Here is a 27520-nt window from a genome sequence, read left to right on the forward strand (position 1 = left end):
GTCGTCCACTTTGTGGACTTAATGATAAGGTCGTCCACTTTGTGTACTTAATGATAAGGTTGTCCACTTTGTGGACTTAACGACAAGATCGTCCACTTTGTGGGCTTAATGATAAGGTCGTCCACTTTGTGGACTTAATGATAAGGTCGTCCACTTTGTGGGCTTAACGACAAGGTCGTCCACTTTGTGGGCTTAATGATAAGGTTCTCCACTTTGGGTCATCCACTTTGTGGACTTAATGATAAGGTCGTCCAGTTTGTGGACTTAGCAGTAGACTCGTCCACTTTGTGGACTTAATGATAAAGTCGTCCATTTTGTGGTCGTCCACTTTGTGGACTTAATGATAAGGTCGTCCACTTTGTGGTAGTCCACTTTGTCGACTTATGATGCTGCCTCCTTGAAGACAAGCTAACATAATAAACATATTAGTCATTTTTGAATAAACTCCTCTTATTATGATGAATGCATACGTAGAAAATTGTTCCAAAAAGAATAAACCTCAGCCCTTTGGGCTTAAAATGTATCATAAGCAAAAATAAACTAAGACAACTGATTAAAAGAAATAAACTGGATAAATTGGAAATGAGGAGTAGTGTTCTTCATGCTGTCTTCTATTGGTAGTACTTCTTGAGATGCTTGGCGTTCCATGGGTGGCGTAGCTTCTGCCCGTCGACTGTCTCTAAATGGTAGGTGCCATTCCTTAGCCATGATGTTATTTTGTAGGGTCCTTCCCAGTTTGGACCAAGCTTTCCTTGTGCGGGATCTCTGGCGGCACCCATCACTTTCCTCAGGACGAGGTCTCCAACTTTGAAGTCCTGGTGCTTGACTCGGGAGTTGTAATGTTTGGCCATGAGGTCTTGGTATAATGCGAATCTTTGTTCCGCCGTCGCCCTGACCTCGTCAGCTAGGTCAAGTTGTAGACGTATGGCTTCGTCATTTCTTCCCTCGTCGTGATTGTCCACCCTGTAGCTCGTGAGTCCAATCTCGGCTGGGACGACTGCTTCGCTTCCGTATGTCAGCTGGAACGGAGTTTCTCCCATAGGAGTCCTTACTGTCGTCCTGTATGCCCATAGTACGCTGGGTAGCTCTTCTTGCCATATACCCTTTGCCCCCTCGAGCCGAGTCTTGATTATCCGAAGCAAGGATCGGTTCGTGACCTCAACTTGTCCGTTGGCTTGGGGATGGGCAGGGGAAGAGTAGTGGTTTTTGATTCCTAACTGAGACCAGAAGTCTCAGAATGAGTCATTGTCAAATTGCTTACCATTGTCCGAGATCAAGACCCTTGGAATCTTGTACTTACAAATGATGTTCCTCCAAACAAAGCTCCGTACATTCTTTTTGATGATTGTGGCCAGGGCTTCAGCTTCTACCCATTTGGTGAAGTAGTCGATGCCGACTATTAGGAACTTCAACTGCTTTTCGTGTTGGGCTCTTGACGGCTCTAAAGGCGACGGGTGTGGGAAGGTCATCAACTTCATGAATTAACTACCTACCTCACAGCGTCATTTGTGGCACTGTGAGCCGAAGGTGATAAGGTGACGACCTTGAATCTGACGACCTCGAGCTAATAACCTTGGCTTGACGACCTTGTGCTATAGATAATAAGCTGACGATCCTACAAAATAAACGAGGTTGAAGGCTGACAGGAATAAGCTGAAGAGGTCGAACAAAATCTCCGTCCATGATCTTGCTTGACCTCCACACATACGCCACAAGGAGAATTCTTGCGCTACACGTTTAATCCTAATTGAGAAGATTCCTATAAGGAAAAGAACTTTACGAGATACGCAAAATCCACAAATTACTCTCCTAGAAGGAAAGTACTTCCTTGCCAAGGCGCATATTTCGGCCTTACACTACTATAAATAACCCAAAGCCCCCATAAACCAAGGTACGCATAATTCACCTTAGCTCTAGCACTTTAGAGTTGCGAATGAGAGATTTTCTCTAACTTGACCATCGGAGGGTATTTGGTCGGTACCACACCGGTACCCTTCCTAAGGTCTTTAGCTTTTGTGTTGTGCAGGTTCTTCATCGGGGACACGTGAGGACCGTGTGGTTTACTGACGATTTTCGGCATCATCAAGAGCTGTAAATGAGTTGAGTTGCTCAACTTTGTAAAAGGAGTTTGCATATGTTCGCATATTTAGCAAACAAGCCAAACCCAAGTCTAAGTTTAAGTTTGATTACTAAAGAAGCCGAGCTCAAACATAATAATGTGGTTCTTCTTCTTCTTTCTATTTTTTATTTTTTATTTTATTTATTTATTTTTTTAAGAGATAACATAACAATGCATCTGTAGACAAACTCATGAGTATGAAGCTTAATTAAAGGGTGCCTGTGTGTATTATGTATGCATGTATATATGTATAACATATTCATATAGACTTGTAATTGATTTTCTAAGTTTATAAATAAGTTCATAAGACATAATATTGTGAGAAAGTATATTAATTAATATTTTTCTAAGTCATTGTGAGAAGGTGTATTCGTTGTGGTGTTTTGTCTTTAGATCTTATGGGGTTTCTTGGATTATACCTAGAAGGGTGTTATATATTTTCTTTGGATGGAGGAATTGGTTAGGGAAGTACGTGTCCAACATTTTGAATTTGACATCATTGTGTTTGATGTGGTATATTTGGAGGTAGTGTAATAACTGCACTTTTAAGGATGTGAAGACTTAGGGGAATCTGCTTCTTGCCTTGTATCTTGGCACTTTGTTTGACTGGTCTCAAGCCTGGGGGCTTATATCTAATGATTCATTTTCGATGTTTATAGACTTTCTTTCCTGTACATAGTTTTTTATATTCTTGTTAAATGTACTTTTTGGTTGCTTCATGTTTTTTTTTTTTTTGTTGCATTAAGTAGAATTTTTTCCAATAAACTTTTCCTTACTTATATATAAAGAAAAGATGTAAAATTGTTATCAATTCATGCTTTGTTTATTTCAATGGAAAATTTTGTGTTAAAATAGTTTTCTGTTAGAAATAAAGTTTGATTGGAATGTGTAAACTTTGGGCAATGAAAAGGTTACTTGGGATGTGTAAAGGGTGAAATGTATAAAGCCTATAGGGGAGATGTATATCCATAAGTGTACCTATTATTACAACCTTATTACATAAACTTTACAAGCATTCTAAGGTCCTATATATATGTGGGATTACTTTACTGTTATTGTACACATCTAAGAGAGATCAAAAGAATTGTGGATGACCACTTGAATATAAAAGTTTATCAATATATATTTCTTGTTTCTTTTACTTTGTTTTATATATTTCTATCATTTCACAACATTTTCCATGTTTTCCAATATGATCATAAAAAATGAGTAAAAGGAAAATTATCTTTGATCAATAGAAAAATTATACCTTATTTGTAGAAATTTTGTTCCACTGTTTTTTTTTTTTTGTTGAGAAAATAACTCCATCTCACAGCAATCTAAATAAGGGAAGTTAGGAGATTTCTTTTCAACTCATTTAAGGTTACTAATAAACATAGGAAAATGAAATAGTTTTAGAGAAAATACTTTTTGAAGAATGACTCATTTTCTATAAAAAATTATTGCCGAAACAAACATGACATAATTGATAAATGGGGAAATTACACTTTATCCACCTGTGGTTTGCTCAAAAAACACTTTATCCACCTGTGGTTTAAAAATTGGCACTTTACCTACCTGTGGTTTAATCTGTTAACCCAACGTTACCCACCTTTGTGCCTGCCGTTACTCTAGCACCATTCCACTCAAAAAAACAATAGCTATTGGATCAAAACAATTTACTTTGAGGGAAAAAAAAACCCTTTACCCGTATACCCTCTGTTCAAGATTGTGGTCCTTTCCATCAAGATCAACCCGTGAAATTCTCATCATCAAGAGAAGATGGCAATCCGATCAAAATCCATGTGAAGGATATTGAAGATTTTCTCTTTTCATTTAAACAACAGGTGCGATTTTGATAGTTAGGGTTCTTGATAGTTAGGTGCAATTTTGATAGTTAGGTGCATCTTATTATATGGATTACAAGAATTGCATGTAATATCAAAATGGCAAAAATCTAATAAAAAAGGGATTTACCCTTCGCCAGGAAGTGTTGAAGCTGCATTTGCAAACGTCGCAGCGTGCTGCTTCCTGGAAAGGGGGTGGCTCCAATGACATAATAATAGTAATACTTTTGAGATAGCAAATCTTTGATTTCTTGATATTATTCTTAGTTCCAATTCCCAACCGATATTTGTTTCGAATTGTTTCAGAGATTCACCTCCAACCTCATTTGTTGTTATTTCTCCTCAAAGCTTGAAAAGTGATCTAGAATTCCAACTATCCGATTAAGAAAAAAGTGGGAAAAGAAACGTTACTAGGCGCAATCCTGACTTGACTTGTATAAAGTGTTCTTTTTAAGGGTTTTTTTTTTGGTTGTTATTTAGGTTATGTTTGATAGAAAGATTTTTTTTTTTAATAATAATTTATGATAGGCCAAAAAAACGTATTGACCCCTAGTGATGGATTAATTGGTTAATTGGCAAAGTTATTAATTAATCAAATTAACATGCAAAGCACGTGGTACCACAAAAAAATCACCAATTAAACTAAAGTATGCAGCAGAAAATAAATGACATGATGATTTGTTTACAAATGGGGAAAACCTACACGGCAAAAACCCCACCGGGTGAATTTAAGGTCACCACTCCCGAAACTCCACTATTATCACAACAAGCGGTTACAAGTAAATGAATCCCAAGTACCTTACCAACCTACAGTTGAACCCTTACCCCAATACCCAATTGGACTTGTTTTGTACTGACAGTTTCTCCTTTTAATGCATGGCTCCCAAGTACATGACTAACCAATTGTGCGGATCCCAGTACGCGACTTCAATCACCAACTAGAAAAGATTGTTGGCTGCAAAGTTCTTCAATTCATCCACACGATGAAGATCAAGAAGATGCTTGGTTACAAAATGCTTGGTTACAAAATCTTATGGTGCAAAGACACAGCAACTTCTTCACAAGAGAGATGAACTAGGGCAAGAACTTCGTCTTAAGTCACAATTTGCATGAACAAGGATTTCTCAATGCTTGTGCAACTTGCTACACTTTGACAGCCCTTAAAATAATCCTTTTATATGCCTAGGGTTAGGAGAAAAGAAGGCCCAAAGACACATCCACGGACTAGAATCAAAACAAAACTAGGAATCTGTTTTTCTTAAATCTCGATAGCTACAGGTATCGAGGTGCTGTCGAGCAGCTGTTGAGCCTCGAGGCTGGAACAGCTTCTTAAAGCTCAATAGATGTAGCTGTCGAGCTTTAATGAAGAGCACTTCTAAACTTGTTTCTTGGACAGACTTGCATGGCTTTAACACTTGATCTTGAAACCTTGTTTCTTGAAGCATTAATCTCATCCTAAATCTACCCAATTACAAGTAAAGTGCGTTTTGGCAAAGGATTAGCCAATTACATAAATAATGAATGACATATGTTCTAAACAAGTGAAACACATATGTCCTAAAAATTTAGGTTACTTGATAGAAAAATACTGAGACAAGTATTTTTTTTTCACTAGGAAATAGAACAATGAATAAAGAAAAAGGATCTATTAACCGCTTTAAAGTGAAATTTTCTTGTAGATTTTTTTTAATATGCATATTCTGTTAGGAACTTGTAGAAATTCCTTTTTTAACTATTGAATTTTATATATTGTTTAATGAGCTAAAAGTTGCTAGTGGTTTGGTCCTTTGTTGTGTTGTGTTCTATGTGGACCCTAAAAATCTTTTTGTATTGAGAAAGAAATGTGTAAATGTGGACTTTGTGGTCCATTCTCATGTGGCTGTCTCCCAAAAACATAACAAACACTTTTGTCTGTTTCTGCTATGTTTGTGTTTTATTCTTTTGTCAAAAAACATTTTTATTTAAGCATTTATTTTTATGCAGATGGCAGATTTGAAGTTGACTGTTGAGATTAATTATGGTGGCAAGTTTGTGTGGACCCAAACCTAGAATATATAGGTGACAACATAGCCTATGAAGATGTTGACCCTGATTGTCTAAGTTTTTTCGAAATACAAAGGACTGTGTGAGAAGTATGGTGCACCTCGTACAAGTACATATCATTACCTAATTCCTGGAGTTAATTTGGAAGAAGGCTTAAGAATGATAACTAGGGATGCTGAGGTGTTGTATATGTGTGAAATTCACATAGCATGGCCTACAGATAGGTTGGTATTATATGTGGAAGGTGGTGAGCAGCCACTTGCTGTTGAAGTACCTGGTCAAAATGTTGATGGTATGGAGGGGGAGGTGGTAGAAGGTGGTAATGTAGAGTATGAAGATAATGGTGCTGTGAGTGATGTAGATGAAGAAGTGAATGTGGATGGTAAAGGAGATGAAGTACTTGAAACTGAGCAAAATGACAATGTGGATTTTGATTGGTTGTAGGAAGGGCTAGAAAGGCCAGATTTTAATGACAATGTATTTGGGGAGACTGTAACCCCACAAAGGTGTAATGCAGCAGCTATTGAGGCCCCACAGAGGAGTAATGCAGTAGCTATTGAGGCCCCATAGAGCAGTAATGCAGTAGGTAATAATGCCCCACAGATGGATAATGCTAGGGAAATTGATGGTGTGGATGAAAATGATTGGCTTGAACCACCTGTTGAGGATGACATGGAAAGTTTGGTAGGGTCTGATGATGATGAACCAGTTGTTGGTTCAATAGAGAAGGTTTTTAATGTTCAAACTAGCATGAATAAACCACAGCTGTGTAAGGGAATGAAGTTTCCTAATGCAATAGCTATTGAGGCCCCACAGAACAGTAGTGCAGTAGGTAATAATGCCCCACAAATGGATAATGCTAGGGAAATTGATGGTGTGGATGAAAATGATTGGCTTGAACCACCTGTTGATGATGACATGGAAAGTTTGGTAGGGTCTGATGATGATGAACCAGCTGCTGGTTCAATAGAGAATCTTTTTAATGTTCAAACTGGAATGAAAAAACCAGAGCTGTGTAAGGGAATGAAGTTTCCTAATACTAAGGTGTTTAGGGAGGCATTGATGGAATATGCTATACATAAACCTATGGATATCTGGTTCAAATTGAATGAGAAAGAGAAGATATCTGTCTATTGCAACAACAAGTGTGGGTGGAGATGTTATGCATCTAAAGTTAGTGGGGCGTTGACCTTCCAGATAAAGACATGGATACCTGGGTGCACCTGCCCTAGAACCCTCTAAAACAGCCAAGTAACATCAGCATATGTTGCGAAGAAGTACATGCAGGATTTTAGCAAGAACCGTAATTGGACTGTAGAGGGTGTGCAACACCATGTGAAGGATAAACTTGAGGTTAACATAAGTGTGAGTCAAGTGTATAGGTCTAAGAGGAAAGCCATTGATTTGATTACTGGGGATGAGCAATTGCAATATGGGAAGCTGAGAGACTATGCAGAGATGATAAGGTTGAATGATGTGGGAAGTAGGGTTATTTTGCAAACTGAGATGGAGAATGAAAATTCCCAACCAAAATTTAGGAGGATGAATATAAGGTATAATGCACAGAAGGTTGGTTTCTTGGGAGGGTGTAGACCAATCATAGGATTGGATGGGTGCCACCTAAAAGGAAGATTTGGTGGGCAAATACTAGCTGCCACAGCTAGGAATGGAAATGATAATGTTTTTCTAGTTTCCTTGGCTGTGGTTGGACAATAGAACAAGGACTCTTGGATTTGGTTCCTTCAACAGTTTTCAGATGATGTTGGGAATCCAGAGCAACTAAATGTTGTCTTTATCACTGAAAGGCAGAAGGTATAAACTTTGTATGTTCACTTCAGTATTTCATACATGTTTTTTCATTATTCATATTACTAATATTATTTTTTATTAATTATGTGTGAAACGTGGACTTAATATAATCTAACTAGGATATTATGTGGCTGAGAAGTAATTAGGAAGGTGTACTATTCACCATGATTTTATATGGCTGATTGTGTACTATTTACTGTAGGATATTATATGGCTGAAGGTGTACTGTTCACCATCAAATTAAAAATATGCCTTGATTTTGCCCACCATATTAACTAGGAATATTATCAAATGAAAAGCAATGCCATACTAATATTTTTTTTCTATTGAATTCTATGTGAAACAGGGACTTATACCCGCAATTGAGATGTTGTTTCCAACTGTGGAGCATAGGTATTGTGTGAAGCATATTTACAATAACTTCAAAGTTGAACACAAGGGGTTGGAGTTGAAGGATGCATTATGAAGATGTGCTGGAGCCACAACTATTAAGGAGTTTGAGAAGAGAATGCAAGAATTAAAGGATCTAGACCCTAAGGCTTGGGAGTATCTTGCTGACATCAACCCTGCCCAATGGTCTAAGTCTCATTTTACCTGCAGGGCATTAAGTGACTATTTAGCCAACAATCTTAGTGAATCATTCAATTCCATGATTTTGAAGGCTAGGGATAAGCCCATCTTAGCAATGTTAGAGTGGATTAGAGTTATGCTAACCAACCTCTATAAAAAGAGGAAAGGTATGGAGAAGTATGTTGGGAAAGTGTGTCCAAATATTCAAGACAAGTTAGAGAAGTTGAAACTAGATAGTATACCTTTTTGTGCTACTCCGTCTGGTGGGTTCATGTATGAAGTTGATGATGACCGTGAAAGGCATGTGGTTAATTTGACAAATAGGACATGCAGCTGTAGGATATGAGATTTAACTGGACTGCCTTGCAAACATGACATTGCTGCTATTTTTAAGAACCTAGAGAAGGTGGAAGATTATGTGCATCCTTGCTACCAAAGGGAAACATATCTTCAAACTTACTAGGAGATTATTCAACCAATGCCTGGCCAATCAGAATGGGTTCAAACTGGACATGCTGCTCCTGTTGCCCCTCATGTTTACAAGCCACCTAGAAGGCCTCCTAAGCTAAGGAAAAAAGCCCCTGACGAACCAAGGAACCCATATAGGGTATCTAGAATGAACAAGACTATCAAATGTGGGAAGTGTCATAGAGAAGGGCACAATTCAAGAGGTTGCAAAGCTATCATTACTGGTGAGACTACATGGCAAAGGAGACAGAGGCTTCAAAAGGATAAAGTTGTAAGTATATTTAGAGTTCAACCCTAGTCACTTCGTTTCTTGCTTCATATGTTTGTAAGTTGTCATTATTGCTACCATATGTTTGTAACTTGTACTGCTGTGATATATGCACAGGGAGTTAATTCCACAAGTAGGACCAAGAAGAATATTACTAAGGCAAGACCTCAAACCACAACTCAACCTGCATCCCAACCTGCATATCAACCTTTTTCTGACACCTCTAGATCTCAGCCTTCATCCTCACAACCAGCTAACAGAGCTTCAACTCCACAAGCTGCCTCTAGGGCCTTTTGGTACTCTTCATCCAATCAACCAAACTTTCATGTGCTTAGAGAGACATGGGATTCTAGACCATCATCATCCCAAGTATTGTAGCTTTATTTATATAATTTTCATTTTACCTTACCATCAATTAACTTGTCTGTGATTATGATTTTGTAGCCAAGAAGTGGTGTTGCTGGCGTAGCTAGTGTGGTTGGTGCATCTGCTGTTGCTGGTGTAGCTAGACAAATAAATGGTGGAGGTACTACTATAGGTACTAGAGGAAAGGGCAATAAATCAAGTGCTGCAAAATCCAAGGCAGTAGGTGGTAAGGGTAGAACATCAAGACCATCAAAGTTTCAACTGGTTGGTGGGAAGGGCAGTACATGATGACCAACAAACTAGAAGGAAGCTAGATGAGATGTTTTGTCTTTTTTGTGGTCCACATACCTAGTATAATTGGTTAGGAGATGTGTTTCTGTCTTTTGGCAAACAATGTTTTTACTTTTGGTTGTAATCTTGTTATTAAGGTGGAAAGGTTTTAATATTTTGGTTATGGAAGAATAATGATTTTTGTTGGGTGCCATTGTGGTATTGGAATAAAGATTGATTTTTGTTTTTTTGTTTTTAATGTTTAAATGTAGAGTAATGGTTGTTCTTAGATTGATGAGAAATGAGAAATTATGGGTTTTTTGTTTTTTTGTTTTTAAAAGTGGGGGTTTATGTTACTGGGGGGCTTGAAAGCCGAATTTGGGTGAGTTTGTGATCCCAGTTTTACTAATGAGAAGTTTCTGTTCAAATTTGTGTTCTTGTTGTCTGATATTATATTATATTTATTTATTAAATAGGAGTTTGAAACTGTATTCTTAGTAATGCAGAATTGCAGATATTGCAAAATTGCAGAAACTGTATTCTTACTAATGCAGAATTGCAGAAACTGTATTCTTACTAATGCAGAAACTGTATTCTTAGTAATGCAGAATTGCAGAAATTTGTGTTCTTTTATCCAGGTGTGCAGCAGCAGCAAAGTACATTCCAAAATGTTTGGTTATGATAGTTGAGTGCCATCAATTTACAAATACCATCAATTTATTACCAACAATCAAATCAGGTGATTATATTACCAAAGTTGTCATATTACAACAATACAACTTACAAAATGACCATTTGAGCATTCAACCTACAAAACAATACAACTTACACACTGAACTAAGCTCAATGATCCAGCCAACCTCAACAAAACAAACACATAACCATCATGCTAGGCCTAAATCTCTTAAATTCTGTTTTGTTGACGTAAAGCAAAACAAACAACCAACATTACAAACACAAAAAAATCCCCATGACACCACTAGTTTAAGCTTGCACAATCTCTCATTATCTCTTGCCTTCATTGCTTTCTCCCTAGCTTCTACATATTGTTCACGAGCTTTTATTTTCCTCTTAGTAGTTTTTTCTTCCATTTCTCTAGCTGACTTTTCCCTTTGAAGCATTGGTAAAAATGAGTTGTTGTAGAATAAGTGCCACTTGATGAAGACATTGCATAAGTTGCTCAAGAAACCTTCATTGAAATTACTACAAATAAAATAAAGAACCTATCAGGAACACAAATCCAGCACAAATGAGTTATTGATATAAACTATGTTGTTATCTGCTTTACCATTGGATATAAATCAAAGTTTAGGCTTTAAAAGCAATCTCAAATCTAACAAGACCAGCCTCTAATGACTGACAAATATGGCTATGTAAAACAAAGCATAGTACCTAGTACAAGGTCCTTGAGTACAACAAATGTTCCTCCTCTGCCTAACCTTAGAAAATACTGCTAAGTTATTTTCAAAAAATAACTCTCAGTATTTTTCTATCAAATCAATTGCCTCTTCTGAATCACGAATGTGTAACATTAGCCGATTCCCATCCATATTCTTAACAAATCAGAATTACTCATTTCATGGTTTCCATTAATTATCCTGTAAAAAATCACCTTATTGCCATACCTTAATGACATTTTCATCAACATTGAAAATTCCAAATAATAAGAACAACCAATTCCAATTCCAATGAACCATTTCATCCAAAAACAATACAACTTTAATATGAATTTTCAACAAAGTAAAAGAACCCAATTCATAATTCCAAAACACAATGCCAAGAACAACATTATCATCTCACTCTCATATGAATAACATACTTATCAGAATCAGCCAAATCCAAGAAACCAAAGCGACCCATTTCCTAATTCTCAAATTTATCCTTCAAAAAACAACAAAAGACAACAAATTGGGTTTATAATCTGACCTGAGAAACATCCTCAGCAATGTTGAGACCCTCAATCTCAGTGGGGGCTTTCACAGACACAGCCTTGCACACAATAGAACAACCTGAAGAAGAAGAAGAACAGAGCTTGTTGCTGTTGCTGTTGCTGCTGATGCTGATGCTGATGCTGATGCTGACGCTTCCAGAATTCTTGGTGTTCCTAAACTCTCAGTATTTTTCTATCAAGTAACCTACCAGTAATGAATAATAAATAAAAAAATCTACCAGCAATTTCGCAACCAAAACCATCAACCAAAGATCAACCCATCAACTGTTTTTAAAGTATTAAAGGAAGAATCACCTCTTGCTTCCCTTGCTTGGTCTTCGAGCTCCAATCTTGCTTTGCCGTCTGTCCTCGCCTATAGATGTGCCTTTTTCTTCTTTCTTGTAGAGCAAGTTCAGGTTCCTTTCTTCATCATCCGATTATGCATCTTCTTGTTTTCTTTTCAAAGACAATTCATATTCACATTTGTTTAGTTGAATTGAACCGACGAAGGGGAAGAAAAGCAATCCAGACTTCGGAAACCACTTCACGATGTCACTCTGATGTCACCCAGGCGCTTGGGACCTTGATTGTCTTGTCGGAGTGAACGAACTTCTCCTTCCAAGAAAGAGTGATGAAGCGGCCGAGAAATGAGAGAGAGGTGTGGAACAGAGGGTATACAGGTAAAGGGCTTTTTTTTTTCCCCTCAAAGAATTGTTTTGATCCAATAGCTATTGTCTTTTTAAGTGGAACGGTGTTAGAGTAACGACAGACACAGAGGTGGGTAACGTTGGGTTAACAGGTTAAACCATAAATAGGTAAAGTGTCAATTTTTAAATTACAGGTGGATAAAGTGTTTTTTGAGCCAATCATAGGTAGGTAAAGTGTAATTTTCCCTTGATAAATCAATAGTCTATTTCATAGCAAAAATTATATATGACTTCCAACAATAGAAGGTTGGTATAATTGGAGCAAATCTTTATAAGCTCATAAGTAAAAATTAATCTCTCTAATTAATTCAAATAAATATGTCTCAACTATAATTATGTTAATGATCATTACCATAGGTTTGTGAAGGGATAAAAAATTTTAGTCATGATGTTACTTTATAATCAAGAAGCTCGTCAACAGTTTTAGCCGTTTAGGTTTGTTCAATAAGAAGATGAACTAAAGTTCAACATGTAATTTAGCTCAGTGATAAGTTGTAGCTTGACTATAGCCCTAGTCTTTTTTTTTTTTTTTTTTTTTTTGATAGGAAGACCAAAACTTTTATTTCATGAAATATTCAAAACACAAGCATCCTGGGCACATGCAGATTCAATCGGACCAGGACATTCCTCAATCCAAGTGACAAAGTCCTCAACCTTACAAGCATATTGGGCCAATATGTGGGCTGGGGCATTCCCCTGCCTTTTAACATGTGAGAAAGCAAAAGTTCTAAAGCCTTGGACTTGTTGTAGAATACCTGTAACTAAGTTTTGAATGGTCGACGACGCTGTGCTCAAACTGTGGACTGCATTGTAGACCATGAGCGAGTCTCCTTCGAAGATAACATCCCTTACGCCAACTTCTGCAGCAAATCGGACCCCCGCCTCCGGCCGCCTTTGCTTCGGCCTCCGGTGCTCCAAGCGGGACCGCAAGCCTCTTGCTCGCGGCGACCACCTCCCCCGCGTTATCTCCGATGACCACCCCTATTCCCGTTTGCTTTCTCTTTGTGAAGACAGCCCCATCAACGTTCACTTTATATTTCTCCCCGCCGCGGTGGGCTCCACCTCACCGTCGTGTTTGTACTCTTCTCGGCCGACCTCAAGACTTTCATTTGCATTTTGATACTCCTCCATCATCATTAATGCACTCCGTACCACCGCTCTCCCAGTGCCTACCTTTCCCTCCATGGATGATCTCATTCCTATTCTTCCATATTCCCCAAATCATCACCGTCCGCTCCATCAAACCGGGCATAAAGTTGTTCCATTGTTGCACCCGACGATGACATCCATGAAGTCCCATGATGGCATCACCTCGAATGGCATGAACAGTTTACTTGAGGACCATATATCTTTTGCATGCTTACAAGACCAGAAAAGGTGGCCGACAGTCTCAGTATGGGTCCCACAATATTCACACAGCCCATTAACCGTGATTTTTCTCCTCCATAAATTCTCCTTAGTGGCTAGAATATTCCCACATGCCTTCCATGCAAAATGTTTTACCTTATTTGGCACGTTCATTCCCCATAAACCTCTCCATGCTTTTCTTATCTCAGATGGACGTGAGCAACCCGCCATTTCTCCTTTCAAACCATCACCCCAAGCCACCTTGTACGCGCTCCTCACAGAAAATTTCCCATTTTTATTTTCAGCCCACACTATTTTGTCACGGGCACCATTAACACTCAAAGGTATGCTCAATATTGCCTCCACATCCTGCGAGAAAAAATTCTGACGCACCACATCTACTTTCCATTCCTTGCTCTCGTTATCTATAAGATCACAAACCATGGTTACCGGTGTGGTTTCTTTCTCTGGTGTTACCACTTTGTATGTTTTTGGTGTTGGAAGCCATTTATCCCTCCATATTCTAATATGTTCTCCATTACCCACCTGCCACCTCATGCCCCTCCTAACTATTGCTTGAGCTACATGGATACTTCTCCATGCATAAGAAGGTTGGCTACCCAAACCTGCATCCACAAAGTCACACCTGGGGAAATACTTAGCTTTATACACTCGGTAAAAAAGTGAGGATGAGTTTGTCTGCAGCCGCCACCCTTGCTTTGCTAAAAGCGCAAGATTGAACGTCTTCAGGTCTCTAAATCCCATCCCACCTCTCTCTTTAGGTAAGCACATTTTTTCCCAGCTCATCCAAGCTAGCTTCTTCTCGTCTTTCACCTGTCCCCACCAAAATTGTCTCACCATCCCTGTCAGTTCATCACACAAGTTATTTGGAAGCTTGAAGCAGCTCATGGTGTATGATGGCACTGCTTGGACTATAGCCCTAGTCTTGATAGGAAATAATATATGTATAAAGATATGGACAAAGTTTAGTTACAAAATTGATTGTAGCCTTAGGCTACAACCTTATTTAATATCTTTTTATTGGATGTGAATTTTGACAAATCTACTGTTGGATTACATCTTTTTCTTATATCTTATATGCTTGCAAAATTTCTAGAAAATTAAAGATCAATATCTATGTCATTAATAAATTGTTTAAATTGAAAGTTTTTGTAGTTTAAATTTATGCATAAAATATAAGTTTTAAATCATATAGTATATAATATCCAATTGACACAAAATTTGGCTAATAGATCATATATTTATAAATCATATTAAATCTTAAGAACTTGTCAACATGCAATGATTCCAAAAAGTAAATTAATCTCAAAATTCAATTATCAATCCATAGAAAGCACATAGATAATCCTAAGAACATATGTTAAAAATATTAGGTTTCACCTCTAACCCTAGCTAGAGATTTAGCTACATATAGTTATGCAAAAGAAATCAACAAAACCAATGCTAAGCCTCTAAAAGAAGAAGAAAAAAAGATAAAAAAAAGTTCTAGGGTTTAATCAAATATTTGTCATTTTGAATAAAACATTTTTTAATTTAGGTTTTTAAAAAAGTAGTAGTTTTATTTTTATAATTTGATAGTTAATATTAGGAGGATTTGAACCATGATTCTCTTAATAAATGAGAGCATGTTATGTCATTGAGCTACAAAATTATTGATAAAAGACAATAGTTAATGTAACAAACCATTTAGGTACTTGAAATCATTTTATTTCATTGTTAATCATTTGTTAGAATATGCAGATTAATCGACTAAAATTGCTTCATTTTAGTAAGAAAATTAAGTAAGTTTACTAAAATATTTATGTAATTGGTTTTTATAGGATGAGAAAGTATTAGACACCCACCTTGTCTAGACAGAGTTTGGTCTTCTAGACTTTAAATGACCATTAAATACCCATATTCAAAGTATAAAATAATATGCAACAAATGCCATATCAAATCCTTGATTTAGGGTTAAACTTCTTTTTAAGAACCTTAGATCCGCAATTTTATTTTATGTAAAAAAAGATTTGACAAGAATGCTTGTTGAAAAATTTAGATCTAAGTTTTTTGGGAAAGAAAAGAAATGAATTTTTTATAAAAATTCAGATCTGATTTGAATTCTTTAAATGTGAGAGAAAACAGATTTTTATTTTGAAAACACCAATTTTTTATGAAAAATGCAGATCTGGTTTTTTACTTAATAAACAATTTTATTTGGAAAAATACTAATCGGATTTTCTTTTACTAAAAACAGACCAGATTTTTATTAAGAAAATACAGATCAGATTTTTATAAATAAAGTACAGATCTGATTTTATAAATAAAATACAGCTCTGATTTTATATATAAAATATAGATAAGATTTTATAAATAAAGTACAAATAAGATTTTATGAATAAAATACAGATCTGGTTTTGGTTTGAAAAAAAATCAAAGAGAAGAAAGCAAATCTGACTTTTGTTTTGAAAAACATGGAGAAAAATTGCAAATTTGGTTTTAGTTTACGAAAAACATGAGAAAAATTGTAGATCTAATTTTATTTTTGAAAAACCTAGAGAAAAATTGCAGATCTAAAATCTTAAGGAAAGATTCAACCCTAGATCTAGACATGTTCATCAATTAATCATGTGAAAATTTTTGAAAGCAAAAGAGAACATGTAAACATACGAGAAACATGGTTATCAAACACAAAAAAAACATCACAGTCATGGAAAATAAATTATAGATGAAAGCATGTTCTTGGAATTAAAATAAATCATGTTATGGAAGTAAGGTGTTGGAAAAACATAGTTTGTATCGCATATAAAACATATGCAACGAAAAATTAACTGATCTACTTCATTCGCAATTGATAACATGTATTATGTAAGTTTCAGAATTTAAGAACAAGAAAGCGTATCTTGGTGCGTTGAAATTCATAACCAAATATTAGAAGTACTAGGGAACACTTTTAATCTTCACTCCAATTTCACTTCTGCCCAAGAAGTGTGGTCTCTCAATTAGTTTACACTTATGTGTTCAAGGAAGAATAAGAGAGTGGCTTACACTCACATACATTCCATTTCATTCTATTCAAAATTTTGTATATTTCTCTCCTTATATCTAACTAATTATCTAATTGGACTAGCCTTTTGGGCCATTCCAATTGGGGTTTAGTAGGTGGCTTGGAGTGGGACCATAAGGGAACAAATAAAACCCTAATTCCAATGGGCCTTGGGCTTATCTGTTAACTATTGACAAGTCCAAAGTTACCATTAATTATATTTAATTCGACTATATAAATATAATTGCACTATAGGCCTTATTAATAAATTATATCCCAATATTTTATTATACATGCAACCCCTTCATTAAAATATTCGTAGTAATACAAAGTCAGGAATGTTGACTGCCACTTTGAAGATTACTACATCTTAATCCTTTAATACCCGGTTTAATCCTTTAAGTTATTCGTCATATATTTATGAAATCCAATTTTATAAGTATATACTTTAGTAACTTCTTACTAAAGTAGTTAGGCCTAACACTCTGAATAACCAAACCCATTAAATTTATCTCAAGGCGATATTTTATATCTCCGTTAAGATATTATGAATTCTTTTTTGAAAATATATGTTCTATCAACATTAAATGCGGCTGTTCGACATATTGAGGTTTTGATCATAACTTTAGATCTCACTTTTGATATATCAAAACAACCTATACTTCATGATTTGGTTCATTATTCTCTCAGGATTAAGAGTTGATATAAATAGAAGTTGTGAGATTTATTATTAATTTGACAGTCGTTAGGAGAATAATAAATCTCACAACGGTCTAGTTCAATATATCTTAACTCTTAAAACATATCAACATATCAACTAGAAGTTTCCACTTCCATGATCAAGACAAATCATCTTAGTTGATATGCTATAGTCTTCGCAGATGAAATGCCCAATTTCATCACCGACTATGAACTAAAATTCCGAGTTTATAAAGAACTTGTGATTTATATTTTCTGTGACTAAATCACATACTATGCATCTCATGGACTATATGATAATGTCCAAATATTCATGCTACCATTATTTTAGATAATAATAAAACAACGTTATTAATCATAACATAATGTCATACATAGTATCATACAATATGATTTAAAGGGCACTATTCTAATAATCTCTCACTTGCTCTAAAGACTATTGTGCACTAATCTAACTCTCATTCCCTCCAAATGTGACTCAAAAGTCCTTTGGGGGAAGGCTTTGGTAAATGGATCTACTAAATTACTTGCACTATCAATCTTTGCTACTACTATATCTCCTCAAGCAACAATATCTAGAATGATGTGGTACTTTTTTTCAACGTGCTTTCCTTTCTTGTGATTCTTTGGATCCTTGGATTGTGTAACCGCTCCACTATTGTTACAGAACAATGTGATAGGAACTTGTTCCATTCTCACAACACCAAGATTAGAAAGGAATTTCTTGAGCCAAACAGCTTCCTTTGCTGCTTCACAAGTAAAAACATATTCAGCTTCCATGGTGGAGTCGGTAATACAAGATTGCTTAACACTCCTCTGACTTATGGCCTCACCTCCTAGTGTGAACACACAACCTGAAATTGACTTTCTGAAATCAAGATCTGATTGAAAATCTGAATCTGTATAACCAATAGGTATCAAATCCTCACACCGATAAACAAGGATATAATTTCTCGTTTTCCTTAGATACTTGAGAATATGCTTTACAACTTGCTAATGTTTAAGTCATGGATTTGATTGATATTGGCTGACCATGCCAACTGAATAACAGATATCTGACCTAGTACATAGCGTGGCATACATGAGACTTCCCACTACAGAAGCATAGGGAACTTGTCTCATCATATTTTCTTCCTCAAGAGTCTTAGGCTTTTAGTCATCAGACAAAGGAACTCCATATCTAAAAGGTAGTAATCCTTTCTTGGAGTTTTGCATGCTAAACCGTTCTAAAACCTAATCAATATATCTAGCTTGTGAGTCTAACATTCTATTCTTTCGATCTCGCCAAAGCATCATCCCTAGAATAAATTTAGCTTCGCCCAAGTCCTTCATATCAAATTGGTCTGACAACCAAACCTTTACTGATGACATAACCCCTACATCATTTCCAATAAATAGAATATTATCAACATAAAGCACTAGGAACATTACTACTTTATTTCGATGTCTTTTGTACATGCATGGTTCATCAAGATTTTGTTCAAAACTAAATGATTTGATTGCTTGATCAAATTTTATATTCCATGATCTAGATGCTTGCTTAAGTCCATAAATGGACCCTTTCAACTTGCATACCATATGCTCTTGGTTCTTTGCTATGAAACCTTCCAGTTGCATCATATAGATTTCATCTTTAAGATTGCCATTAATAAATGCAGTCTTGACATCCATTTGCCAAATCTCATAATCATAATTAGCAGCAATGGATAAGAGAATTTTGATAGATTTAAGCATGGCTACTGGCGAAAAAGTTTCCTCATAGTCAATACCTTCTTTTTGTGTTTACCCTTTCACCACTAGCTTTGCTTTAAAGGTTTCAACATTTCCATCTATCCCTCTCTTCCTCTTGTAAACCCATTTGCAACCAATAAGTTTAATGCCGTTAGGCGCCTTTACAAGATCCCATACTTGATTGGAATACATAGAATCCAATTTAGATTTCATAGCTTTAACCCAATGATGTGCATCTATATCTTTCATTGCCTCTTTATAAGTATAAGGATCAGATTTAGCCTCTTTTGGGATAGCTTCATAAGTTTCTTCCAGACCTATAAACCTTATAGGTGGCCTTATAATCCTCCCATTATGACGAGGCATCTGTGTACTAGTCATCTCATGAGTAGAATCTTGTGGTGTATTTAATACAGCCACATCATTCCTAGTTTCATCGATTGGTTGTTCAATTACATGTTCATCTATTTCAGCCAAAACAACTTTACTTCTAGGATTAAAATTATTCACATAATCATCCTCCAAAAATTTGGCATTGGTGCTAACAAAAACTTTGTTATCCTTATGATTATAGAATAAATAATCCTTAGTTTCCTTTGAATACCTAAAAACATGCATACTTCTATTTTTCTTCCAACATATCAGACTTCCCTTTTAACACATGTGCTAGACATACCCAAATGTGGAGGTATCTCATACTAGGCTTATGCCTAGTCCACAATTCCTTAGGTGTGTTGGGAATTGATTTTGATGGAACTAAATTTAAAATGTTCATTGCAGTTTTTAGTGCATATCCCTAAAAGGAAATTGGTAAGGTTGAGTAACTCATCATGGATCGAACTATTTCTAAAAGAGTCTTGTTCCTTCTCTCTGCTACACCATTTTGTTAGGGAGTTCCAGGTGCAATCAATTGGGATACAATCCCATTTTGAGTTAAGTAATCCATGAAATCCCCAAGAAGGTATTCACCACCTCGATCAGATCGAATGACCTTTATGCATTTATCCAATTGATTCTCAACTTCAACCCTAAACTCTTTGACCTTTTCAAAGGCTTCGAACTTCCGTCTCATTAGGTACACATAACCATATCTTGAGTAATCATTTGTAAAAGTGATGAAGTACTCATAACCTCCTTTTACTTGGGTTGACATAGGACTACATACATCCGTATGAACTAATTTAAGCAACTCTTGGGCTCTTCTACCTTTTGCATTAAGAGGTCTTTTGGTCATTTTATCCTCCAAACAAGATTCACAAATTGGAAATCCATCGAAGTCCAATGGCTCTAAGAGTCCATCTTTGATTAGTCTTTGAATTCTGTTTGAATTAATATAACCCAAACACAAGTGCCAAAGATATGCTTCATTAGTAGAAGGAAACTTTCTCTTTAATGATTTTACATGAGAGTTATTATCTAATTCAGAATTGTATAATTCATGCTTATCAGGACTTAAAATATAAAGATCATCAACAATATTGCCAAAATAGATCAACACTTTATCCTTCTTTATTACAACATTGTCTTTCAGGATAACATAAATATCGATGCCGAGTTGCAGGCGGACGGTGAAACTGCTGTCGGGTCTTCGTTTGACTTCCCGTCGTGGTGACGCTCCCATGCTCGCGGGGCCTATTAGAGGCCCCTCTCTCGATAATGGTCCTTGCGTGGTTCATGTAGAGCTTTGGGTGTTCTCTCTCTCTCTCTCTCTCTCTCTCTCTCTCTCTCTCTCTCTCTCTCTCTCTCTCTCTCTCTCTCTTTGTGAAGGAGGGTAAATTTTTACCTTTAGTGGTGTGGTAGGATCTTGGCCAAGTTTTAAGTGATTACCAAAGGTGAGTGAAGTCACTACCAATCATTAGGTTTTTCTAAGGTGTGATTGGTCACTTGTCTCTAGTTGATTTTATTACCAATCCTATGCTTAGAAAAATGTCATTTTTCCTAATTTAATGTGGATGGCAAAAAATCTTGATTCTTGAGTCCGAAAGTTTGGTTATGTGTGAGGAAGGTGTTAGGCACTCCACAATGCTTGTCCAAGGATAGTCCTTTGTTTTGATAAAACCTTAATTTTCAGAGATTGATAGTAAAAAACATGATTTTAGCATTGGCTTTCAGTTCTTAACATACATGGGGGCTTTGAGGTTTGGCTTTTGAATAGGTGTGGTCCCAATCTATGCTTTTCTAAGGCATTCAGGTGAAGTACCAGATTCCCATGGTGAAAGTTCAGCGACATGTCACCTTACTTTCGTGGCAGAAATTAGGCATCACTTGCCTTAGGTGACATGGACTGTAAAAATCACACCGGAAGGGGTGAGTAGGTATATATATACATACATCATGCACAATGCAAGTACGTAGAGCAGGAAAGTAAATGCCTACATCCCTAGAGTATGACCCAAAATATATATGCAGGTAAGTAAACAGGGGTCGCCATGCTCTAGAGATGAGGATGAATGGTACACAACATGATATACCTAATACAAACCATCCAAGAGAGAAAGGAAGGAGGAAGAAGGGGTGTAAAAAGAGTACATAACCAAATGGGATAAGCTAAACTCCTAAACCTACTCAACACAGCCGTTTAGCTTTACGTGCTTGCATTCGTGCCTTTTTTGCTTGCGCCTAGGAGACCGTGCCCTAGCTCTAAGCGTCCTTGCTCCATGTGTGTACATGCAAAGGCAAAGACAAGAAACCAGTAGACATGCGATGGAAGGGAAAAAGGTGCGTAGATAATGCTCAAAGGGTACAAAGCAAACAAGCAAGATAGATATGGCAAGCAAGATAGCATGTGGCGGGAGACATGACAAGCAAAGGTAAACAGACAAGTAAGAAAGCAAACAAACAAACAAGAAAGAAGACAAACAAGCAAAAGCCAAACAAAAGGTGGTGTCCACGGGGGATAAATGTAGGTCTGGATCGGATGTCTATAGCTTCATTTTGTTGAAGTATGGATGACACACCAACAAGCAAGACTCATGCACGAACATGTAAGCAAGCGTAGTGGCACAAACAAGCATGGTAAGCATATCATCGCACGGAGTGGAACATGCTAGGAAAAGCCATAAATCATGTTATTAAGGCAAAAAGAGCAAGAAACATGCTAGCAAAAGATTTAGAAGGTTAGGGGTGTGGATAGTAGCTAAAAAGCTACATCCACTCCCTTAAACCCTAAACCCTAGGAGCAGAGCCAAGGAAAAGAAGATTGGATGCAAGAGCACTACCTTGTTTTTTGGTGAAGAGAGAAGAATCTAGAGACTTTGATGTGTTTTTGTGTGTTTATTTGTGTTTGGAAGAGGGAAAAAACGTGTAGAAAAATGAGGTAGAGAGCAAAACTCAGGAAAAAAAAATACTTCTCCTTCGTCTGAACGGCGCTTGGGGATTTTTATAGCCCCAACGCGAATTTCGAGGCGATGGCCTTTCAAGGGCTGCCACCTTGAAACAGCCCTAGATTGGGTTGATCTTGAGATCCATGGAAAGATTTTGACTTCCTATTTCCGAAAAGGTATGGAACTTGAAAATCCAACAGTCGGATTAAAAGTTATGGCTCTTGGAAGTTAGTGGTGCATCGATCGGTGTGCTATCCCGGCTTTCATGATATCTTGGCCGTTCTAACTCCGATTTTGACTCATGAATAGTTGTTGGAATGAGAATTGGATAATCTTTTCAATGGTGTTGGTTTCAACCCGTTCTGATGGCCAGATCAAAATTAGAGTTTTTGGGCCCACCTAGGGTCAACTCTGGGTCAAACTTGGTCAAAGTGGCCAAAAATCTCCGAGAAGCTTGGATTTGATGTAAAACTATGAAAAATGTTGTTTTGTAAGGATTTTGACCTCATTTGACCTTTGGTCAACCTAGGGCTGACCAGGGGCGTTTTGGTCATTTGAGTTGAAAAAAGGCACTTCAAGCGCTTCGGTGTCCAAATAGGTTGCGCCACGTCATTCAGGATATTCTTGCAGCCCCATGGAGAGAAAATAATATTTTTGAATTTTCGGGGTCCGACATGCAAATCAAGGGCAGACAAAATACGGTATCAATAGCTGCCCCTTTCTTTATCTTACATCTCGAGTGCAGTGAGAGGTGTCAAATAAAGAACATGATTTTGAATTTTTTGCCCCCAAATTTGCGTGTGGAGACTACTCACGAATCAAGACCAAATTTTTACTTGACTGGACCAAATCGCTACAACTGCTTCTGAAAAATTTCCCGGACTTGCCTCTGATCTTTGGGAGAGGAAAAGGTTTTTTTTCCTGCAAGATGTTAGTAGCAATGCAACTAGGAAAGCATGCTAGTGTTTATTTTATTTTTGGGATTTTATGGGCATATATATTTTTTCTTGCCATGATTTATGCGATGCTCTCTTAGGAATATGCATATGTATATGTATATATATTTTTTCCCTTTTTGTCTGTGATATATGGGTGTGTAAATATGTGGGAATTTAAATATTGAAAATAAAATGCAGGATATGGGTAAGGGGACTTACCTAGTAGACAGGGATAGTGGAAATGTGAGCCTAGGGCGTGGCTGCTAGTTTACTCACTATAAATCGAAAATCTTGAAATCTTTTGAGTGAATGTGAGTCTGAGGCACGGCCATAGTTTACCCACTGTAGATCGGGAACTTGAAAATTTAAGTGAATGTGAGTCTGTGGTGCGGCCGCTAGTTTACCCACCATAGGATGTGAGCCCAAGATGTGATCGCTGTTTTACCCACTGTAGATCAAGAACTTGAAACTTGATTGAATGTGAGTCCAAGGTGCGGCTACTGGTTTACCCACTATAGATTAGGAACTTGAAAACTTGAGTGAATGTGAGTCTGAGGTGCGGTTGTAAGTTTACCCTTGTAGAATGTGAGTCTAGGACGCGGTCACTAGCTTACCTACTATAGGATGTGAGTCCAGAGTGCAGCTACTGGCTTACCTACTATAGAATGTGAGTCCGGGGTGAGGCCGTCGGCTTATCCACTGTAGATCAGGAACTTGAGTGAATGTGAGCCTAGGATACGATCACTTGTTTACCTACTGTAGATCAGGAACTTGCAAACTTGAGTGAATGTAAGTCTGAGGTGCAGCTCTCGGTTTACCCACTATAGAATGTGAGTCCGGGGGGCGGCCGCGGGCTTACCCACTGTAGAATATGAGTCTAGGATGCGGTCACTAGCTTACCTATTGTAGGATGTGAGTCTAGAGTGCGGCTACTAGTTTACCCACTGTAGGATGTGCATCTAGGGCGCAGTTGCCGGCTTACCCACTGTAGAATGTGAGTCTAGGACGTGGTCACTAACTTACCCACTATAGGATGTGAGTCTAGAGCGCTGCTACTGCTTTACCCACTATAGAATGTGAGTCCAAGGTGCGGCTGCTGGCTTACCCACTGTAGAATGTGAGTCTAAGATGCAGTCACTAGCTTACCCACTATAGGATGTGAGTCCAAAGCGCGGCTGCTAGCTTACCCACTGTAGAATGTGAGTTTGGGGCATGGCTGCCGGCTTACCCACTGTAGAGTGTGAGTCCGAGATGCAGTCGCTAATTTACCCACTATAGAATGTGAGTCTGGGGCGCGGCCGTTGGTTTACCCACTATAGATCGGGAACTTGAAAACTTGAGTGAATGTGAGTCTTAGGTGAGGCCACCAGTTTACCCACTGTAGGACGTGAGTCCGGGGTGTAGCCGTCGGCTTACCCACTGTAGAGTGTGAGTCCAGGGCACGGATACCGGCTTACCCATTGTAGAATGCTTCTAAGAATCTACTTGCATGGGCTTGCATAACATGTGTAGGAAAAAGTGTTAGTTCATCTATATTGCCATTTGTTTCATGGGCTTACCACTTGTGCTTAAATTCCTGGTTGTTTTGTAGATTATGTCTCAGAGGACTAGAATCGAAGGGGATCGAGGGAAGGCCCCCGTCTATGTTGCGTCCTACGGGACTCTTCTTCTGATGACTAGACCGCTTCGGTTGGCGAACGGGCAGCTCGAGTTTTGCAGAGCCATTTTGGCCGCGGGGGTGACAATACCAAACCCACTAGTGGCATTCCTATGGAGACCTATTCCAGGAGACGGGGTTCCATTGGGACAACTAGTGCGTCATCTGAGGCACGCACTATTTCTAGCGGGGCTTCCTCAAGTCGCATACCGCCCAGAGGGAGAGGGACCTCCGAAGGAGAGATGCGAGCTGAGTTTCTCGCTATCGATTTAGACGATCTGTGTAGAGACGAGGTTCACTTGGACTTGGGCCCTTGGAGGTGGAGCTTGGGGCCGAGGTTTCCACCATGGCTTGCCGGTGCCGATGCTCATACTAGAGTGGTAGACGGCAGTATCAGAGACACTCACCTTCAGCGCGGGTTGAAGGATCGTCCTTCCTCCCAGGCGTGGAAGGGAGAGGTATGTTGTCCTCATTTTCTTGCCATTTAGATTCCTGTTACATGCATGTACGAACGGATAGCTTTGATACTGAATACAGGGGCCCGACAGGATCTGTGGTCGGGGTGCTTGATCCACTTTTCTTCAGCGGCTGTTTGATCCTGGGACCTACTGATGCTAAGGAGATTTCTTGAGAGAGCGGAGGTTCAAGGACTTTTTGAGGATCCCCCCATACACCATGAGGCATGGGATTGGGGAGGCTTTGGTGCGGCAGTTTTATGTCAAATTGTGATGTGATGAATGCCTTGATGCCATGAGTAGATGAAGGTTAGGATTATGTGTGGTTTTGGCTCTTTATTTCTTTATGGATAAATGTGTTTTGGGATGAATGATGCCATGTTGATTGTTAGATGTCGAGAGGATGCTATATATACAATTCCTAGACCATTGCAAAACCTAGGTGGCAACTCCAAAAAAGACCCCTTGTATCCACAGCTAGGAAGCAAGAAGATGCTAGGAAAAACAATAAAGCAACTTATAAAGCAAAATAGAGCAAAGTGTGTAGATTGTAGCTAAAAAGCTACATCTAAACCCTTTAAACCTCAAATCCAAGGTCCTAAGACCAAGGAGAGGGAAAAGAGTGCAAGAACACTACCTCTTGATCTTTGAGAGAAGAGAGGAATCAAAGGTTTTTTAATGTGTTTTTAAGAGAGAAATGTAGAGAAAAGAGAGAGAATCTGCCCAGAACCCAACTCCAAAAATGCCCAATTATTTATTTATTTATTTGTAGAGAAAAGAGAGAAATCTGCCTCAAACCCAACTCCAAAAATTCCCAATTTTTATTTATTTATTTATTATTTTATTATTTGAGGGGGGTCTAGGGGTATTTATAATGGAAAAGTGACCTTCAGCTCTGGCGTCCATTTAGTAGCCACCGACTTGGAATGGCTTGATGAAGGCCTTCTAGGGCTTGGATTAGGTTGATCTTAGTGTCCTTAAAAGATTTAGATGTGTGGCTTTTGGAAAGATAGAGAACTTTGAAATCCAATGGTCAGATCAAAAGTTATGGCCTCAGGAATCGAGCTGATGCGCCTTACACGGTTTTCAAGATATCTCAACCGTTTTTACTCTGATTTTGACCGATGAATAGTCGTTGGATCAGGAATTCAATAATATTTGTAATAATGCTAGTCTTAATCCGTTTTGATGATTGGATAAAAATTAGGGTTTTTGGGGCCTTCAAGTTAACTTTGGGTCAAAGTTGATGAAAATATCCAAGTAGCTCAGGTTTGAAGTAGAAACGTGAAAAATATTGTTTTGAGATGATTTTGACCAATTTTGACCTTTAGTCAACCCGGGGTTGACTAGGGGAATTTTGGTCAAATTGACCTGAAAAAGGCACTTTGAGTGCTCCGACACCCAAATGGGTTGCGTCGCATCAAATTAGATGTTTTCACAGCCCCTTCGAGAAAAGTTAATATTTTTTAGATTTTTGGAGTTCTGTATGCAAATCAAGGACAAACAAAATACAGTATTTGCAGCTGCCCCTTCTTTATCTGACATCTCGATGGTAAGGAGAGGAGTTGGATAAAGAAAGTAATTCTGCATTTGTGGCCCCAAAATTGCATGTGGAAACTGTGTTGTTGATGGGTTAAGACCGGTTTTTCCTGACAAGGTTGAGTTGCTGCGATTGGTCCAGAAAAATTTCTTTTGACTTGGTCCTTGGTGTTGGGCCAAACTCTGTTTTTTTTTTTTTAGGTCAATCGGTCAACATTGGCTCAATCAACATTGACCGGCAGCCACAAAAGGTGCTCTGGGTAGACCCAATGACCGCTAAAGGTGCGTCGGGCTACCCAAGCCATACGGTAGCCTATAAATGGGCCCCAAAGCTTCATTTTGACCATTTCCACCTCATTTCTCTGAATTCTCACTTCTAAAAGGTTTTTTGGAGCAAGTCGCATTATAG

The 27520-nt window shown here is 37.9% G+C and overlaps 2 protein-coding genes and 1 long non-coding RNA gene across 3 annotated transcripts; 1 reads left to right on the forward strand and 2 right to left on the reverse strand.

Moving 5' to 3' along the window:
• Positions 1 to 611: 611 nt before the first annotated feature.
• LOC142628718 (uncharacterized) lies at positions 612 to 1040 on the reverse strand. The gene has a single exon (XM_075802763.1). The coding sequence runs from the start codon at positions 1038 to 1040 to the stop codon at positions 612 to 614; it is 429 nt and encodes a 142-aa protein (XP_075658878.1).
• Positions 1041 to 8845: 7805 nt separating this feature from the next.
• Positions 8846 to 9805, forward strand: LOC142628719 (uncharacterized). Its single transcript, XM_075802764.1, has 3 exons — positions 8846 to 9106; positions 9221 to 9472; positions 9548 to 9805. Exons 1-3 carry the CDS (start codon positions 8846 to 8848, stop codon positions 9755 to 9757), a joined length of 723 nt encoding a protein of 240 aa, XP_075658879.1. The 3' UTR covers positions 9758 to 9805.
• A 650-nt stretch (positions 9806 to 10455) lies between these two features.
• Positions 10456 to 12382, reverse strand: LOC142627395 (uncharacterized). The gene is made up of 3 exons (XR_012842834.1): positions 11985 to 12382; positions 11666 to 11874; positions 10456 to 10942 (listed from the first exon to the last, which is right to left on the reverse strand). It is a non-coding gene; the product is annotated as an uncharacterized LOC142627395 (long non-coding RNA).
• Between the last annotated feature and the right edge of the window lie 15138 nt (positions 12383 to 27520).

Source organism: Castanea sativa, chromosome 3 (assembly GCF_040712315.1).
Source record: "Castanea sativa cultivar Marrone di Chiusa Pesio chromosome 3, ASM4071231v1".
NCBI lineage: Eukaryota > Viridiplantae > Streptophyta > Magnoliopsida > Fagales > Fagaceae > Castanea > Castanea sativa.

What these genes read in the sequence shown, in the direction of transcription:
- LOC142628718 (XM_075802763.1), bottom strand. Translation starts at nt 1,040, where the DNA reads ATGGGAGAAACTCCGTTCCAGCTGACATACGGAAGCGAAGCAGTCGTC.
- LOC142628719 (XM_075802764.1), top strand. Translation starts at nt 8,846, where the DNA reads ATGCCTGGCCAATCAGAATGGGTTCAAACTGGACATGCTGCTCCTGTT. An exon ending in GGCTTCAAAAGGATAAAGTT is followed by an intron (nt 9,107 to 9,220) that starts GTAAGTATATTT and finishes ATATATGCACAG; the next exon opens with GGAGTTAATTCCACAAGTAG. An exon ending in CTAGACCATCATCATCCCAA is followed by an intron (nt 9,473 to 9,547) that starts GTATTGTAGCTT and finishes ATGATTTTGTAG; the next exon opens with CCAAGAAGTGGTGTTGCTGG.